The sequence below is a fragment of the Rhyacophila brunnea genome, unplaced genomic scaffold (genome assembly GCF_057557595.1).
Source record: "Rhyacophila brunnea isolate RB1 unplaced genomic scaffold, BYU_Rbru_1.0 scaffold_22, whole genome shotgun sequence".
NCBI classification, from domain to species: domain Eukaryota; kingdom Metazoa; phylum Arthropoda; class Insecta; order Trichoptera; family Rhyacophilidae; genus Rhyacophila; species Rhyacophila brunnea.
Genome location: NW_028232882.1, coordinates 6,787,082 through 6,807,897, shown reverse-complemented (window position 1 = coordinate 6,807,897; position 20,816 = coordinate 6,787,082). Strand labels below are relative to the sequence as shown.

Here is a 20,816-nt window from a genome sequence, read left to right as displayed (position 1 = left end):
AGTCTATGTGGATCTTTCACGCATTTACTTCAATAATCCAAAGCAAATTATAGGTTTATAGTTAACCTGCGTCATGAGTTGTAGTCCGCCGGCCTGGTCCTTCATGATGACTCCCAGCATGTGAGGCAAAGGAACCTTCACTCGGGTACTCAGGTGTAAAGACCGGGCGAATCTTGTGTCACGACGTATTACATCTGGTTGCTACAAAACAATTACTTTATGAATAAACGAAATTATTACGTATGTTTCACTTTATGTTCGCCACATATAATTCGACAGGTGTTTCATTTATTCAGGAACATTATCGAGTATTATAGATTTGTTATTTCACGGATACCTGCCTCACGTCACCGCATTATGTGTATATGTTAGCGACTAATTAGTAACTTTATAACAACCAGAAATACTTTCGAGATTTTAACATAACCAATCACAGGATTTCGGGATTGCAAATCCAAGTAAACATAAATGGCATAGAAGTACTGTACTGTTAGTCTAAGGGTGTCGGAGACAAGGACAAAGTGAACGACATAATAATGAGACAATTAATAGTTTATATTAATTAAAATACAACACAATACATATCTGTTAAACATAAATTAATAATGACCACAACCAGTTTCGGATGTTTCAATAGGATGTTCTCAAATGATCCTAATGAAATGGATGGAACCGACCCTGAGGTTCTATTCTAAACACAAGGCGGCTATCGACGGCTAAAGTGATCAATATTATCACTTTATCATATTTATGTATTGAGGCGGTAATTGTTACAATAAGTTAGCCTTCTAAACCAGGAGTTCACAAAGTGTGTCCCGCGGGCCAATTATGTCCTGCGTAACTATTTGATGTGTCCCGCGAGATTTATGTTAAATCTCTATTATATTTTATTCTTCATATTGAATATTAAAAATTACATTGAAAATTAAATATCCTTTTTGTAATATTTATATATTATTAGTTATATATTATATAAAAGTAAATGGCCTCCATATTTGGAAGTACCTATATCTTGGATCGACCATCAGTGGAAAGGGCGGATGCGAAGCGAAAATAAGAAGGCGCACACAGATTGCAAAAAATGCGATGACAGGCCTTACCACTATATGGAAGGATCGGGGAATTTCGATTGCCACAAAAATAATGCTTGTGCAAACATTAGTGTTCTCGGTATTTCTATACGGAGTCGAGTCGTGGACCCTGAAGGCGAGAGAACGGAAGGCAATTGATGCCTTTGAGATGTGGTGTTGGCGCCGAATGCTTCGCATTTCTTGGACGGAGCACAGGACGAACCAGTCAGTCATCCAGAGACTGAAGATAAAGGAACGGCTCTCGACGATATGTCTGAGAAGAATTCTGCAGTTTTTTGGACATATTGTCAGGCGCGGACCGGACAACCTGGAGAGACTGGTAGTTTTGGGTAGCCTCCAGGGAAGGCGAAGCAGAGGAAGAGCATCTGCGCGATGGAGCGACCAAGTGAAAGAGCTGACTGGGGGCACCATCCATTCTGCCCTGAGAGAAGCGGAAGATCGAGAAGGATGGAAAGTCTTGGTCGCTCAAAGGATGGCGAAATTTAAATGTGGTCACAATCCTCAGCCATGAGTGCACGATTAAGAAGAGATATTTGTGAAAAAACATTTTCCACAATGAGCATTAATAAAATCAAACATAACCTTTTTCACTCTGATCATTTTTTTTCAAAACGTATTAGCTACTCTGATCTAAATTCGGGACTTTCTTGTAGAAGTTTAAAGTAGAAAACTTGTGATGTTTATATCAAATAATAACTTAATACTGATCCAGCGAGTGAAAAATGTCAATAAATTTGTCTGTAGTACCTGAATATACAAGAAAAACTATTTTTTCTAAATTTGATATTTAAAAAAAAACTTCATTAGATTTTGGACACCGTGTTTGACGATTCGTATGACCATTACCGATGCTATTGGTTTTTGCTATGGTTCGCAAAAAAAAAATGCTTTATGGGACTTAAATTTACTAAAAGTAATACATATGTTTTTAATATGTTGTATAGTCATATATTAATTATCAATATATTATGTGAATAGTTCAGAACACAACTAATATAACTGTACATGGTACTTAAATTCTTGCAGCAGTTTCTTTTTAATTATCCTGTGACTCATTGCGATTTCTTTCGCATGCAAACTATTAATTGGCTGTAATATTCAAGATGACGTCTTGTATTAATTTTTTATATGTCACTTACGTGAAAGGGGCGTATCTTTGGGTAGAAAGTATAAACAAGCTATTCCACTAGTTTTGATCACTGTACACGGTGTTTAACACATAACATTTACAGTGCACTTAATTAATGATATTTATTTTAAATGTTGTTATAACAATAAAAATAGTTTACGATTTAAACTTTAAACCAATGTAGCTTTGCTCTAATCAGAATATTTTTTTAAAGTATGACCTTTTTTGTGTTTTCCATGGTGATTGTTAATTAATTATTCTCTCAAGGGGGGACATACTCAGCGTAGGTCAAAATGGAGCTTTTGTTCTATTTTCAAAGCATGATCCTGGACATTCCTTAAACGTTGTAGATAATCTATTTACATAATTTTGAAGCCTTATTATCCTTTATATTTATTTTAAACATTTGATGACTGCATAAAGTATTTTTTTTACATAAAAATAGTATTCTTTTAAACCTCTCGCTCTAATGTTTTGAATATAGTCATATTTCAGTACATAAATGTGCAGTGGTGTTACGATTTTTTACATTTATTAATTTTTAAACGCATTTATAAAACCATCAGTATAATTTATGTCGACATTATTAAAGTGAAATATTTACGATAAAAAATAAGTAAAACAACCCACTGGCCACTAGAGCTCCCTACTAGAATTGTTCGGGCCAGACTGTCTGGCCCAGAGAGTGCTAAGAATTAAGATCAAAATTAACAGACAAGCATATAGCATCTGTTCTGCGTATTCACATCACAAAATTTGAGCGTAGATTGCAGGATTTGGTTTCAAGCAAACAATTGCATAAATCACATGGTGAAAAAATTTTAATATCATTTTTTAGTATGAATAAGAGTACATATTTAGTTAAAAATATAAGTTTACACAATGAATTTTTATGCCTTATATTTTTAAAAACAAGATATTTACAAATGAAAGGGCAGGCTCGCCAAATATTTTTGATTGCAAAATTGTCTCTTTGACGAAAAAGTTTGTGAACACCTGATCTAAGCTGTCAAAACTGTCCATCTCGCTTTAAAAGTTATCACAGCCAAGAGGGGTTAAAACCTAGCACTTTTTGACACTTTAGATCAGTCTTTCTCAAAGTGGGCGATAACGCCCCCTTGAGGGTGCTGGTGGCTTTCAGGGGGGCAGTAGAAGGCTCAAAGAAAATTAGGGGGCGTTAAGGAAATCTAGAGTGGCGACGGCAGACCAATTCTATCTATAAAAATCCGACGGAATCTAGGTTAATGCTGGGTTATGGTCGGTTGTTCAACGATTTCTGATAGCAATGAATTCGAGCCTGATATTAACAAACTCGTCGAAATGCATCTGATTCATCCTTCATATTATCAAAGCCTTCTTTTAATGTTAATAAAAATTCTTAACATTCTAAATATGATTAAGTATGAGTTTTATTTTCTCTCATTGAAACATTCTTTGATCTCAGAAATAGTATATGGGTCATACCCTATCTATCCTATCCATATAATAATACATGTTTATATATTATATTTGCAATAACTGTTTTTAAGATACGCAACAGATAGCCGTCTTGTATATAGAATAGCTTCGCTGATCGTTATGTGGAACAAGTATCACATACTACCAATGACATTATTAATGGACAACGCACTCAATACAGCAGCTAGCAATTAAATTCACGCACAGCGGCATTCGCACATGTATAGGTAGACGTCACGCAATTTCCATTATGCGATATCACGCATCGGGAATTTATAGCAATATCACCTTTATTGTAATGGCGTAAGAATAGTGTTTCTAGTGTCAATGTTCATTTGAGCGGACCCGTTCGAACCGAACCGTTCGGCAGACCCGACTAAAAGCATCAGGAATTTATAGCAATATCACCTTTATTGTAATGGCGTTAGAACAGATTATGCCATTCGGCAGACCCGACAAAAAAATGAGTGTCATTTTTATTCCCAGATGATTCGTCCATATTAATGTCATTGCATAATACCATTTAATTGAATTTGTAAATGATTTTAAATCTAAAAAGCTTATGTTTTACCCTTTTTAAAAGTATTTTTAGTTTTTTTTAAGTATTTACTTTGAAATATTCAAATGAAAGCAACCTTTTAAAAAGAATCTTTCTTGGTCACTTGATATTATGAGTGTCCTTCTAACAGACATCTAGATAGAAAGATAACAAAAACTTCCCTGTTATATCACTGGAAGAGAGTTAAGATGTATAGTTCAATTACCAAGTGTCTGAAGGTGGCCAGGTGGTTTTGGAGGGTGTATACATTCTTTGCTTCCTCCACGAAACCAATCTGCTTTGCCAGTTCGCAGAGGCAACGCCTGTTTGTTACAGGGACAGCATCCTCACTAGAGAAAACAAAAATAGATTTAGATATTGCATCTTCTTCGTTGTGTTGAACTTTCAATTGCTACAGTGTGTCGCTCCAGAATTGGAATTGCACTAGGCCTACTGGCTTAACTGTTACGGAAAATGGATTCTGAACCCAGGAATCGTCCTTACCTACCAGTTTTCACTCGCCTGTCAATATGAAGTCAAACATGTTTGAATTTGTTGCAGCCGTTGCAGCATATAAAACCATTCTAGTGTTCCACGGAACATAGTATGGGAGACCCTACCCTAGCAGACGTGACCCAGAGGCCAAGAATAATGTGGAGAAACTGTGTGGAAAAGGACTGGAGCGGGAATTGGAAGCTAGGGAGGACTAGTGAGAGATGGGAGCCAGTGGATGGCACTTGTGGAAGAGGCCAAATCCCACTCCGGACCCCAATTTCTGAATAAAGCACTATGAAGCACAAGTGACCAGTTGCGCAAACATTACGCCAACCTACTTCACTGTAGCATACTAAAAGTCCACTGCCACTGTCGACTGCGGGTGAGATTGAGCTACATGCGTTGTCGCTAGAGGCGCTAACGGTAAACGTCAGATCTAATGTCAACGTAATATCGTAGAAAGCTTTGTATACATGTATTGTGTTTTGCCTTTTACATAACTATTACCGTTGAAAGTGTTATTTTGTGTTTAAATCCTCATTTAAGTATTTATTGTGATTTTGTAATATAGAAACACACATGTTTGTTTGCAAAATACAACGGAAATTCCGTGTTGTAATATTGTTATATTGGAGACGTACCTAACTAGCTTATTTAACCCTTACACTGCGTATGGCATGTAAACATGCCATAGACTTTATCTCGTATTTTCGACCAAACTAGAAGAGACACTTGTGGATAATATGCTTTAAAAATTAGTTCAAACCTTTGGGTAGACATATCAGGCAACAGATCATAAAAATGTCAAGTAAAACACAAGGAAATATATTTTTGAAAAGGACACTCGTTATTCAATCATTTGAATCGCGCGCCATTGCGAAGACGGGTGTACTCAATGCGTCACCAGGGTTATCAAAACAAAACATTGGTCATACATCGAAAAGTGTACATCGATATTATTTTTATTTACCTTTTAATTAATTATTACGATTACGTTAGTGTGATTTGTGACCTCGATAGAAACATTTTGACGATTTGTTTTTGTATTTTTTGTCATTATAAATATATGTGAAATAATTATTTCACCCGCCAAAATGTCACTACCACATAGTGGCTACGCACAGCTCTCCAGTAAATTTGTATGGCTTTGTTCATTGTTCCATATTTGATATTTGGGCATTTTCGCCAAAGTTTGTACATGTTTGAAATTTGGGTAATATTATTTTTTCACTCAAATTAACCATTTTTATATAGCTAGCAGATTCCTTGTTCTATTGCTGAATTGGTGATAGCAATTTTTCAGCAAAATATTGATTAATACAATATTTATATCATTTTTATTATGAAATTTGGCATAATAAGTTTCCGTTCCGTGACTAGGAAACTAAGCTTATAAAACATGAATGAGACACTTTTTATCACTTAAAAGAGCTCTATTATATTAAAAAAGCCATACACTTAAAAATAAAACTACAAATAGTCAAAAAATATTATTGAATTTTAATTCTTGGGCACATTTCGTTCCACTCCGTTACCCTATGTCTATAATGGCAGAGCATTTTCCCTTTAGTATTTGAAAAAACCAATCAATGTTCGTTCTGCTATTTTTTTAAGGACAGTAATCACTTTTACTAAATTTTATTGGAAAAATACATAAGTTTCGTTATTTAATAATCAAATGAAAAATAGTTAACGTTCAACTTTTTTGGGGACATTTTCGGAATGGAACGGAATGGTAACGGAATGTAATTTGTAAAGCTAAAGTTACATATTACCATAAAAACAAATTTTTGTTTTATGAAATTTTTTTGAATTTTTTGATAGTCAGATATATATTCAACGTGCGTCACAATAACAAAACAAATCAAACTTAATCACTAAAATGGACATATTTTATAATAAATTTCACAATACTAGTAAAATAAGGTAGGTAATAATTTTGACACACTATACATTACCATAACTTTTATTTGGCATTTATATTATTTGTAACTCAGATAAAAAATATTTTAAAGCAAATTAACAATATATGAAAAAAATTAAATCAGCAAGGGATTCAGACGCCTAGACGTCCTAGCGCGGCACGGAGTATATAACTTTTACGAAAATAATTACAGTCGAACTTGGTTATTACGATCTCGGACATAGCGAGATCTCGGATGTAATAAGGAAACATTTGGTTTATGATTTTCGCCATACATTTAATTTATTCACTGTTATAACGAGCAACTTATCGGATATACCGAGCTAAAATACTGTTAATGTGTCGATCGTTTTAAAACATTTAGACCCTAAGCAATAAAATCCGATTGGACAGGATGCCGCCGGGGTCGGATTACGTTTATGACACTATTAAAGTGTCTAAGTACCTACCTTATTGGTGTTTCGCCGACAATAATAAAAAAGTATCCACGCATATGGTTGAAAAATCCAAGGTTTGTGAAGTCCGTAGGTACCTACCAACGTTCATTACAATAAATAACTTCTTTTGTAGTTTATGAATGCCATGCTCGTTTCGGGGATTTTTACGATGGTTTCAAAATTTTTTATTTTCGACTTTTTGTGTAATGTGACATGCTCATTTAAAAATACATATTCTCTGATATAACGAGTAACGCTTATAACAATCAAATTCAGTCGGTCCCATCTTCCTCGTAATTACCAAGTTCGACTGTATGTTGTCTTGAAATTTACTTGTATTCATCAACATAAAATGTAGCTATACAGGTTGATTGTAATCAAGACGTACTTTTCTGACATTTCGCGAATACCTACAGTTCCAGGTATTAAATCTAATAGGGTACACATTTCTGTTAAACGTGACAAAAAAATACTTTTTCATACATTTTTATAAATTTCTATGCCTAAAATGTATGGAGAAGTTTTAAAATTTTGGTAGCGTATAACAGAAAGAGTATGACAGAGCCAGTGCCTGTCTCGCAATTATTTCAGTATGGTGTTTTTTCTTTTCTTTCTGTTGTTTTTTTATCTCTCCATACTTTTATCTGCGCTAGTTTTGCGTATTCAGACATATCACATACTTTTTTAATCTTTATTATATAGTCAGGTTATTTTCTATATTTTTTAATGAAAATATTTTTGTTTTTCATACGAACAGACAAAATAAAACTTTTCATAATCCATGAAGAACGAAACACACAATGTAAACCCAACTTTATGCATTCCATTTCGTTACTTTTACATTCCACATATACATTACCACCAATTTAGTTTCGGAATGGAAGTAACGGATTCTGGTTCAGAAGTGGTTGAAGCCAAAATTTAGCTTAGTTTTATTGTTAAATCTGCGATATGTTTTATTATATCTGTAGTATGAAAGATAAACTCCATATGTATAGTATGTGAAATGGAAATATGTGATTTCTTACCTTACAAATCGTGGTAACAGTAGTGGAACTTCTTAAATGACCAACCCAGAAAGCAACCTGTTCCGATAGCGATACCGACACACACCAACAATTTAAATTGTAAATGGCGATCAGTGTTATACGAAAGTGTTGCTACATTAAAAAAATACATATTTATAGTGGAAATTTTTCGCCTTCATGCTAAAATTGTGGTAACGGAATGTGGAATTCCACTTTTTCAAATATCCTGGGACACACTTTAAACGTGATTTTTTTCAATATTGCTCCAAATTTACGGAAAAACTGTATATTTTCCAAAAATATATAATGTAAGCTGTTGAAGACACTTCGAATTTAATTTTACACACTCAAAATTAATGACGAAATCAGACTTTGTTTATTTGAATTTAGGGGTGGGACATGGTAAAAACACACTACCTTTCGATCTAAATAATCAATTAAAAATATATACAGGTCAGACAGTTGTATTTAACTGATCGAATAAAGTAAATTAATAAATTTGCATGTTAAAAATACATAAAACTTTCCAATATTCTATAATATAATAACTATGAAAAAATCAATCAAAGTCATGGGACATGCCAAAAACGCAATGTTCAAACTTTGGCGAAAATGCCCATTTACATTATTATAATGGGTAATAATTTTTATTTTTTATGTGCCACGAAACTGTGTTAGCTCTGTTTAGATGCTCGTATTTTGCCTGGCGATCTTTCGACAGGCCCTTTGTACAATGAAAAAGCCGACGGCGCCTCATAAATTATATTATAATAGTATTTTAGCAGTGGGGTAATTATTTTTACTGTTTTATTCTCCAAAACATCCTAATGTAATGAGTAAGTGTCACGATGACGAAAATTATTTTATGGCAACGAAAATAAATATAGGTTCATAATTTGAAACAGTACTACGTTTACGACTTACTAAATGCGATAAGATAACCCACTGATTATTCCACAAGTGTGATTTTGATTTAGTAATATATCTGTCATAGACCGTAACCAACTCTGGCAGCATGTACTCAGCCCTGTGTATTACAAATACAAACGCGGCGGAGTGCTCGCTAGTATGTGTTAAAAATTGTGTATGTGACATTGGACGGCCGGCATATTGACCGCGCGGCCAAAGCTTGGATATTTTTTAGCGTCTACATTTTCTTCGATTTTTTTTAGTGAGAATGTCACGAATATAGTTTATTTCTTGGTGTATTTGGAATAACTGATATATGGTTCATCTAGTAATCTATTTTTTAATTTAAAAATCGATCTGTTTTAGCTGTAGTGACCGTCAGATCAGTTGACTGAAAATAAATTCCTGCGAAAATGGCTCGCGTTGAAAGGGTTAAAGATTAATTGGCTACTTACTTCAACAATGAGTGGTTTAATAATGCAACGTTAACGGGTAAGTACTGATTTAATATGAAGTCATTACCAAAATGGATAAAAATGTTATTTAATTTCCATGAGAGTCCCGTCATGACATGTTTACTTTTCATCTTACTCTAATGCATTGACAGGAGGTATAAGCGTGCCGAATGTTTTCTCACTCGCACGCACACAATATCTCCTGTAAAACTAAAAATTTTACGTGCTTCAGTTGATGCGGTTCGGTGACGTGTTTTGCAGTGCTTCATTCGGAAATCGCCCTCCTGGGATGTAGCGTCGAGGAAGAAGAAAAAAAAGATTATTATGCATACGGCCCTTAGTTTTTAAATTGAAAGTCATATACCTACACTAACCATAAATTAAAAAAAAGAAGAACTGCCAAAATTTAAAATCTATTGCTAACATAAATTAGGAAATTTTATGGACGGTGTTTAGTTCAAATAATTGGGAGACCATTTATATTGTATGTAAAAATTTTTACCTTTGAGTAGCTTCACATGTAAGATGAGAGCAGAAGTGTGAATAATGTTCCTGGGTTTCCATGTTGCACGTGTTGACGAGGATAGCGAGACCCAGAGGCTTAAGGCACGACATGTGGTTCTTCCACGACTGATCGTCAAACTCCAGTTGGAAGGGAACGTTCTGATCGTGCGTCAAGTCCAATACCTGTAACAGAGTGTTACCTGTAACAGAGTGTTTCAATAAAAGATGACCTTCCAAAATAGATTGAGCTTTTATAATACAGATTGTCATCAGACAGTCGCACGGTGTTTAGGGTGTTGTCAACTATTATTGACCATGGTGCAAAATTCATTTTTAATCAGTGTCTTAGTGTTTAAATTAGTGTTGAATAATCTACTGTGGAGTGTTAACTTTCTACAGAGAGAATTTCATATTTACATATTATATGTATTTTGTGTAATACGACATAAATACTGCATACTAAAATTGTCAGTTATACAGTAAAACCTCGTTAATACGAATTCCACGGGATCGAAAATCGAAAAAAAATTCGAATTACGAATTATGAAATGTTAAAATATTAAAATTTAAAAAAAAAAATTTTTTGATTTTCATCAATATTGTTTACGATCATAGATGTGCCTACCAAATTTCCACTTCCGTGTGTGTTAATGGGTCATAAAATGTCAGGATTATTTTTATTACCATCTTAAAATAAGTAATTTATGATGTTTTAAGAAAAATCTGTCACAATTTTCAATCACTGGCTCATGAAATAGTGCACTTTATTACGATTTATTGAATATTTTTATATGCCAGGACTCTGAAATAATTTCGAATTACGAAATTCGAATTAAAGGTATGGTTTTTTTATATGAAAATAATGTTCAAGGGACTTTTTTTTCGCGAAAATTTCGAATTACGGCGAATTTCGAATTATCCGTGTTCTTATTAACGAGGTTCTACTGTACATATGTTTTGAACTGAGCCTATGTATTCTTTTACATATTATGTCAGTCAAACATATTTGTTTTCATTGACCAAGAGCAATGTGTAGATAGTATTTGTTAGTTTTAAAAATTCAATTCGACCCTTGCCTCGGCAACAGTGGTGGGATGCAGGTGATTGATGGTGTTGAGAGAAGTGTACTGCTTATTGAAGGTGTCCCCGTGGGCGGAGTCAGGGTTGTTCCCGTTGCTGAGGTGGCTGGCGGAATCGGAGAAGCTGGTCTTGCTGGAGGAGCGCGATATGCTGCTGGAGTTCCTCAGGAAGAAAACTTTCTCCGCAGTGGGGTTCGGCCATGACAGGATGCCTTTCTTATCAACACAGCATAGTGCCTGAAAATAACAACACTATCAACTCAATCCTTTTCATATTTTTTTAGTACTCAAGAAATTCACTAAAAATGCCTATCCTACAGAAAGAGAAGTCCCGAAATATTGCATTTCACTCATTCTAGTAATAATTTTAATAACAATGTATAAAAAATTTAATTCAACTTTGGTTATCAAAACATCTTAGGTCGCATCTACTATAGCGTTGAACTAAAAGCATGTGTGGCAAGTCAACATTGACAATACCAGTATATTACAACACCGAGCGACGCAACTGCAACCTAGTGCACGTGCAATTCGACGTGAGCGATTCCGGAATTAATCTCTCAGTTATCTTTGAAGTTTGCGATCACGTATTCCTGAACTCAGTACATTTTACCATTCTTTGCACTAACTTAATTTCGAATAAGAAATGGTGTAAGATGATAGGAACAATAAATTGTATCAAAAGTAAATAGTGTTATCATTTCTTATAACTGCCGTTATTCGTTTCGTCTTTAAAAACACTTTACACGACTATTGCCAACCTATGGCCCAATTAAGGACAGCGACAGTTGGAGGGGAAGATACAATGCTGAGTTCCATGGTCTGTACAATGATTTTTTCGCAGTTCAATCAATCAATATTGGTAGACTGAACTAGTTAGGTCACGTGTACCGTATGAATGATATTAAACTAGTAAAAAGAATAATGTTGGCACGAAGGAGAGGTGAGAAAAAAATTCGCTGGATTTCATATGTTAAAACCCTGTACAGTGAAACCTCCAATTCTATGGTTTTGGATTTTTTTCGACATCTTATATTATTTTCAGTTTTTCAGCTAGAGTTCTAGTTTTCTTCATGGGGGGCAGTTTAGTTGCGACTTATAAAATCGTATGGCAAGCCTGTGCGTCGATTGAACTGTGCAAACAAAGCGACGCGACTGAAAGGTCTGTATGTATCATAAACTATTCTACGAAAGCGAAATGAAAAATATTCAACAAAAACGGTCAATCGGGGTAATATTTGTGACTGGACCATAATATTTAGACGATAGATCGAGGAAAACGATAAATCGAAGAACGGTTAATGCGGGATTATTTAACATTGCTCTTATGGATGTTTGACGGGACTTTCAAAAATGAACGATCCATGCGGGAAAACAAACGATTTATGCAAGAACGGTAGATCGGGGTTCCACTGTATTGAAACGATGGTTATCGATGGTCTAATGTTAATATCCCGTAAGTGACTTTTTACAAATTGATCAGGAATCTAAAAAAACTAAATATTTTATATCCCGTATCTGTTAATAGTTCACACATGTTGTAACTACATAGCATGCTAATAACCCGTAACGTAAAAAGTGGTGAAGCAAAGCATATAACGCATAATATAATGATAACATCCAATAATGTGACATATATATAGAGATAAACATCCAAATTTGTTACATTACTTACTGTTTTACCTTTTAAATAATTCAAAAGTGACATTTTGAAGCGGAATTCAACACACGTCATGCAACACGCCTGACAGCTTAGAGGCAAGATACGGGCCATTACAGGTTTATTCCTGCAATGTTCAGATACGGGAAATTACTAAATTGGCTGTATGATTTTTTTTTTTAAATAACTATAGATACAGGAATTTCGCAGTCGATGGGCAGTATTTTTGTTGTTTTTAGTACATCAAAAAGACATTTTCGTCACATAGGTCAGATACGGGGTATTAACATTAGACCATCGTTATCCTGAAATCTCAGAATTGATAATTTATTCTGACTTGGTGTCCGTAATTCCACCAATATCACTCAGAAGCAGTTTAGATTTTCTTGGTATAACATTCTTACAAATAATTTCTATTGTTATAAAATTGAATGAACAACAATGGTGAAGCTATTTGCAATGTGATTTGAGGCAATTGGTACAAATACATATAATTGAATCATCAATAAATGCTCACTCCAATTTGAATCTCTTAATGAATATACAAAGGACATTGTATGTAATTTCAACCAAAACATTCATCGCATGATAATACCTGGTATAAAATATTATTCGTATAGACAAGCGGAGTTGTCTATTCTCTTGTGGAGATAAGGATTATCGTTCAAGTGATGAGTAATCTATGCTATTTATGCAACAGCACCATCCAGAATTCCCTCTGATGAGCGACGAGCAAAACATTGAGAGCGTCGACAGCTTCAAATACCTGGGGATGGCATTTTGCAGAGAGAACTCGCTATCCAAATGGGAATGGCTGGAGCAACATTCAACTCGATGCGGAGTGTCCGAGACTCACGATTGTACTCAGTCAAAACCAATGGCGGCTGGTCTATTAGGTCATTTGGTCAATGACCCTCCAAAAATAAACATCTTACAATCTATGTAGGTTATAATCTAAGATGTAGGTACAATGTATTATAATAATTATCGGCTAACACGTCAAGGCGAGATGCACACGGACGGACGAACTGTGTGTATAAAATTCAAACAAATGGAATCCGCTCGGTCGCTATACTTTGGGTCATTTGGGAATACGCCGGGATAAAATATTTCTAAATATTTCTCTTTCTCTCTCATTTTCCATATGTGAAACGGAGAAAGCACACATTTCGCCAGTCTTTTTTTAAATTTGTTTTGACGCAGCATAGGCAAGATTTTCGTCATTGTCCGAGAAAGAGATAACAATACATTTTTCAGTGTGTTAAAGGAAACAGGTATAAAACGTTGTTCTGTTATTAATTATTATTGCCTCGCGATTTCATCGAGCATGTTTTGTTTTACCTACCAAGCATTGTTTCAACCATATTATTTTTATCAGGTTAACCTTTTTATATTTTTATTATTTCAAACTTCCTATTGTTGTCTGAAAGTTTCATATGCAATGTCATTGTTTGTTTTGTAATATTATAGTACTCAACCAAAAATAGCTTTTTAGTTTAGTTTAAATACAACCTTTGACTAAAACGCATCGACTGCATTCATTGTGTTAAACAGTTAAACCATTGTATAAATGTTACCCTTTAAAATGTAATCTGCTATATCAATCATAAAAGTTACCTTCTAATAAAATCAGTGGACATATAAAAAGTGTTTATATATAAATGATCCCGCCATTTCATAACAGTACACAACACTTTTTCTGATAGTGATAGTTTAATGAAAAATGAAGCTAAAAAGCTACGGAGTTTTTATTAAATATTTTTGATTGTTTGATGTGAAAATAGACATTATTTTGAAGGGTAAGTAGGCACCTATCTTTTTAATCTAACTATCTAACAATTTATAGCAATTCTTTTATAATGTATAAAAAGCCAATTTGCTATACGTCTTTTAAGTGTACAACGAAAAGGCAAATTAAAATAATATAAAATTATTTAAAACTGACCTCCCAAATTATCTAGCAAAGAGCCGCCAATGGTCAAAATTAAATAACGCCTATTCGACGCTTGCATTCTGACCCGCAGAGCAACCGTATACTGAGCTTCGAAAACAGATGTTTGCGACGAAGAAGAAGATGAGTAATCAAATAAAGGCTTGCATAATTGAGATGAGTATACCGGAGAATTTTTAGGCTGAATCTCCACCGCGAACCAAGTTACGTTAGTACTACAGGGGATTCTCGTTATCCGAGGTTAATTGTGACCGAAAAAATACCTCTTAAGCGAATCCGCTTAAAACGGGGACCAAAATTACTTAGTAAATGGGTTTAATTGGGATACGTTTAGAAAAGAAAAAGACATGTGAACAAGACAGAAATAGCGTAGGTGTGTGGGATTGAAAATGACAGTTGACGACTGTGAGCTATTGCACTTGTGCTTTTACAGTTTTTTTGCATTTACCAGCAAATTCGTAACTGCGGGGACTCGGATAACGAATACTCCGATAATGATGATCTCCTGTAATTTAGATTAGCTTCACTCACAAAGCAAAGGGTCTTTTTCATTGTGCCTCCACCATGATCAATGAAAGCTAAACAAAGTCGAGTGGGTTTGCCGTCACCCGGTCGGTTGCGAGTTTCGAACGAAGCTAAGCTGGCCTCCACCTCCCATACTTTGCCGCTATCTCGTACGAATGTAGTGTTGCATCGTCACTTGAAGGAAGCGATCATGGAGCAATTTATTGAGGCAGTTTGGCAATTTCAATGTTTATGGAAATCGGAGTTAAAAGACTACGGGGATAAACTATGGTGGCTCGTCGAGCCCTTCTCTGGTAGACATTACACTTTATTACTGGCCTAGCACGTAGCTTGCTTCGCTGAGTTCATCTTGTTTAGCGCATGTCTCTTCGTCTGACTTTATGATCATGGAAACAAAGAAAAAGTAAGGATGTCTTCTTCTTCGGCCATATACGCCCCTTAGTTGGAGCATATGGATACCACAAGAATCCCTGTCGCTAGCCAGTCTTCTTACATCGTTCCAGATCATACCAGCATCCTGTAGCTCAGCCGTATACACTCTATAGATAGTATTTAGCGGCCTACCAGGACACCGGAATTCTGTTGGCTTGAAAAAAAGACAAGCTAGGTTGACGTTCTGTTCTGGCATTCGCAATACGTGGCCGAGCCAGGTCCAACGTCGCTTCTTCACTCTCCACTTATATCCTTATTACTCCTAAAGTCATACCGCCGCACACCCACTATCTATCGCAAACATCTCTTCTCGAAGTTCAGTATACGGTTGTTCTGAACCTTCGTAAAGTACCATGATTCGCTACTGTAAAGCAGCACCGTTAGAAAAGCGTCGAATAACAATATATTACTCCAAAAGATGTATTAAAAAACCCAGCAGATCTATTTCAACGTAGCACTTAGCACTAAAATCATGAACTGCGTAACATTATTGTTTTTTTTTTAAATGAGTAAATAAAATAAAAAAATAATAATATACTGTATCAAATTGAGGCGCATGTCGCCTACTAACACGTGATATCACAGTAAGCTACCACTATGGGAAAAAATGGTGTAATGTCATTTTTTTGGTGTTTAAAATGTTATCAGACTGATGCTCCCATCCCGTAGCACATTTTGAATCTTTAAACGAACATTGTCAGTTGGCCAAATCTGCCAAAATCACCAGAACAACAATGAGTTCATCTCATGTTGAACTGCACTGCATCGACACCTGCAAGACTCAATGAACATTTTTATCATCTTCTACATGCCTACACTTTTCGGATGTCGTGTCAAAATCACTTTTTCTTGTTTTTAGCGGTTGGTACTATGTATTTTCTATAAGAATGTTGTCTATTATCTATCGTCTGCAGGTTGGGTTCTGTTCAAAATATTATCTATGGATGTCATCTCGCAAGTAATTTTAACGTACGCACACGCAGAAAGTGTTAAAATTAATTGAAATTAGCATGATGACGAAACCACAGACTAAATTTGTCACCGCGACGTGACAGTAGGCGACATGCATCTCAATTTGATTCTCGCTTTATGAGCATTAATGAGTGACTCACGGTAACTGATCCGAGGACCTGTACAATATTGGCTGAGCGGGTGACAAAATTCTCTCGTCCAAGAAGAATATTAACAAAGGTCTTCCATAAGTGAGTGTCACCAGTGCTGGAGTTATCTTCGTGGCAATTCAAGAGAGGATTGCTCATTCCCTCCGACAGCGATGTGGATTTGTGCACCGGCTGCCCTGTTGAACTCTGAAGTAGGTGTTTGAATCTGAAACGGGAAACCGGCTTATTTATAATATTAATACTATCGACCGAAGGTACTTGATGGAATTTGAATTTAAATTCTAATGGATTTAAGTTGTGTACTATTCTATTTGAGTCGTTTTTTGCTAATGTTTTGGCGTAATTGTTGTACTAATAACTTTCAAAGACTGATATCATAGATATATCTCATTAGTTAACTCCATTAATTTCGATTGTTCCCAGAATGGACAATTTTACACTTCTTGAGCGTAGTATTTTTATTGTTTATAATTACTAATGATACTGTTAGGTTTGACGAATAATTATTATACGCTTATTTCACCTATTCATAATTTGTTTGTTATATATAATTTTTTATTGGATCTGATAAATTTTTACCTACTTTATTGTATTGATTTATTATATACGTTGGAGTTAATAGTGTTCGTTGTCAGTTTGTGTCTGCCTTTTGTTGAGTATACACAGCGCCTGAAGATGCCGAAAGGCGAAACCCGGGTCGCAAAAAATGACTCAAATGGAATAGTACAAAATTTAAATCCATTAGAATTAAGCTTATTTATTCCTAATGAAAGTATTTTGGTTCATCGGTCATTATTAATATAATATATAAACAACAGTAAATAATAAAAGGTAACACTTCCACTTTCAGACAGAGCATCCTGATATATAAAGTGTGGACGTTTCTTAATAGATGAGGATTGGTTTTTTATTATTCACAACTGTTCGAACTCACCCTACCGATTCAAATGAAATCTAAGCCACTGCTGTGTGCAATGCGTGAATTAGATAAATTTAACAGAGATCTTCACTGTGTGAGTTTTTAGGATGAGTCATCTTTAGATCATTTTGAGGATGGTTTATAACCCAAAACAACTATCAACATAATTCAAATATCATATAATTAACCGAATTCTACCAAGTAAAATTAATAACATATTATTTTGTTGAATGTTCCTACTTAGACATGCCGTAGATGTTGAGAGCGGTCCAGACAAATGGGAAGACAGTGGGAAGCAGCGGCAGGGTAGTGGCTACGATCTGCAAGAGGAAGGCCTTGCTCCAATGGGAGCTGCCCACTAGGTGGTCCAGGTAGAAGTGGCGAGTGCTGATAGCCAGGAATGCGATGAACATCGTCGCCGGCAGAGCATATGTCTCAATGCATCTGATCATCACCTGGATTCATTCAATTCAATTAGTAAATTATGTAACCCGAGTTGATTTCTAAATAGTATTAAAATGCAACAACTTTAACTCGAAGGGCGGTTTCGTTGAAAATTGACTATATTTTTCGGTTTTCAAGCTACATGGAGTCTGTAGGATGCGAGTCGCCATACATTATACTACGCCTTACTAATATGAATATGGTAGTAAAGCCTTCGTTAATAGATCACGGTTTCACGCGAGTGATTGAAATTAGGTTTGTTTTGATTTAGGTAGCTTATTCATCTACTAAGTTTGAGATTCGTGCATGTAGACATGTCGTAGATACATTTACCGATGAAAGAAGTACAACTGTACACTTTTAATTTGACGCTGCTAAATTTAACTAATGAGGTTTATCAATAATTGTAATACAAACTATTTTTAAACATATTATAGAATACAGTTTTGATGCTGTCGCAGTATCTTCAGAGTAGAGTGCAGTTTGGCGACACTCATGCCCATGTAGCAGTGCGTCGACGATTGCGTTACATTATTACAAATATTTTTGGTCATCCAAGCTCAAAAAAGTTTGCCACCTCTAGTATTGACGGTCATATAGAGAAGTGAAGTTATCATACAGGAGGCAACTGTCTCGTATCATTTCCGTGTAACGTCATTGCAACAAAACAAGCCGCTTGCTTCGCTGGACTGTCGGTTTTTTCATCACACTCGGTTTTAATCGAGCGTATCACGAAGCCCTACATTTGTATTTGAAGCATCAGCAGTTTTTTACGTCTGGGAATCACTCGGCCGCAGATACCCACGACTGAAGTCGGCAAACATTTAAGTGTGCATTGACTGAGTTTACAGAGACTTTCTAATAAAAAATGCCCATGGGAGAGAGGAGCACGGTGAGCTAACAAAGATAAATGATTCTAATTAATAATTATTATATAGTACAAAAACCAAAGCTAAAAAAGCTCTTCCCTTTCGGAGCACATTCTCGAAGATTCCCGGAGGATGCATTAAAGACATCGCCACCTTAAGGTCAGTTATAAAAACAAAACACTAGACTTACCAAGTGTCGCTGTTTGTTGTGAACAGTGACCGGTCTGCTGAGAGCCTGATCTAGCGTCAGCTTCAAGTTGGAGATGTAAGGGGTCTCCGTTAACTTGAAAAGACGGTTCTTGTGCGGCTGAGTTACCCTCGGAGTATTGAACGTCTCTCTGCCCTGCTACCAATAATAATTATTAACATTCTAATTGACCTAATTCAATAGAAATCATTCAAAATTGTTCACCGTTAGTGGAGTATATTTTTCTTTTAAAATGAGATGACGACAACTGTGCATGGTACTCTTGCCATTACTGAAATCTATTCCATCTTCTCTTCCACTAAGGTTATCCGCGTAATCGCAAAGATACTCAGTATATTATATACTACATAGTTTTTTTGACATATCTATACACAGTCGAACTTGGTTATTACGAGGAAGATGGGACCGACTGAATTTGCTCGTTATAAGCGTGACTCGTTATATCAGAGAATAGGTATTTATAAATGAGTGGTCACATTACACAGAAAGTCGAAAAAAAGACGAAAATAAAAAATCTGAAAACCATCATAAAAATCCCCGAAACAAGGATGGCATTCATAACCATAAAAGAAGTTGTTTATTGTAATGAACGCTGGTAGGTACCTACAGACTTTACAAACCTTGGATTTTTCAACCATATGCGTGGATACTTTTTCATTATTGTCGGCGAAAACACCAATTAGGTACGTACTTAGACACTTCACTAGTGTCATAAACGTAATTTGACCCCGGTGGCATCCAGTCCGATCGGATTTTATTGCTTAAGCCTCAATTACATTGAGCTTCTTTACGAGCTGTTTATTGGCAAATTTACAATCTGCCTGTAAAGTCACCCAGTGTAATCATCGAATAAGCTAATAAGCAGGTTGTAAACACTCTACCGAGAAAAGTTCAAAGCCGGTCAACTTTACACGCTACACGCCGGCGTGTGGGCCTACTGCTTCTGCGCAGTAGCAACCTCCTGGTAAAAAAACGAACTACGTTTCGTCAAAATAGTCGCTAGCTTGTGGCTTCTCAGCGAATGGAAAGTTTTGTGTGTAATCATCAAATCGCAGTAGCTGAATCGCCCACTTTTAAATTCGCCAATAAACAGCTCGTAAAGAAGCTCAATGTAATTGAGGCTATAGGGTTGAAATGTTTGTAAACGATCGACACATTAGCAGTTTTAAGAAAATTTTGACAATATTGTAGCTCGGTATATCCGATAACTTGCTCGTTATAACAGTGAATAAATGTAGGGAGAAAATCATAAACTAAAATGTCAACGAATGTTTCCTCATTACATCCGAGATCTCGCTATGTCCGAGATCGTAATAACCGAGTTCGATTGTACGTAAAAGACAAATACCCAAAGTAGGTAATATCAGTGGCGAAGGGGTGGAGAAAGGCTGTTAGGATTCAACATAAATAGTGCACACTAAACTTTGTCAGTCATACTTTCATTGAACTAACAATACAATTTGCAAATGGTGCTGATTAGATCTAAAATTCAATCAAACCCTGCCTAAGCCAAACCATAATAGTTTAGGTATGCTATGGGCAATTTGACAAAAATAATGCACACTTTTTCAGTCATACTTATTTGTCTTCATTGAATTAAGAATACATAATATTATTACAGATGTAAACAATGGCTTGGA

General features: G+C 35.4%; 1 protein-coding gene across 1 annotated transcript in view; it reads right to left on the bottom strand.

The window, feature by feature from the left end:
• The window catches only part of l(2)k05819 (transmembrane protein 94-like protein l(2)k05819), a 61,389-nt gene that overhangs the window by 33,888 nt on the left and 6,685 nt on the right, over positions 1-20,816 (bottom strand). The window contains exons 5-11 of the mRNA XM_085949339.1: positions 19,159-19,311; positions 17,896-18,110; positions 16,728-16,941; positions 11,045-11,284; positions 9,967-10,151; positions 4,443-4,566; positions 67-201 (exon numbers count right to left, since the gene is read on the bottom strand). Of these exons, the coding sequence (XP_085805465.1) occupies positions 67-201; positions 4,443-4,566; positions 9,967-10,151; positions 11,045-11,284; positions 16,728-16,941; positions 17,896-18,110; positions 19,159-19,311 (1,266 nt within the window). The remainder of the gene's footprint in view (positions 1-66; positions 202-4,442; positions 4,567-9,966; positions 10,152-11,044; positions 11,285-16,727; positions 16,942-17,895; positions 18,111-19,158; positions 19,312-20,816) is intronic.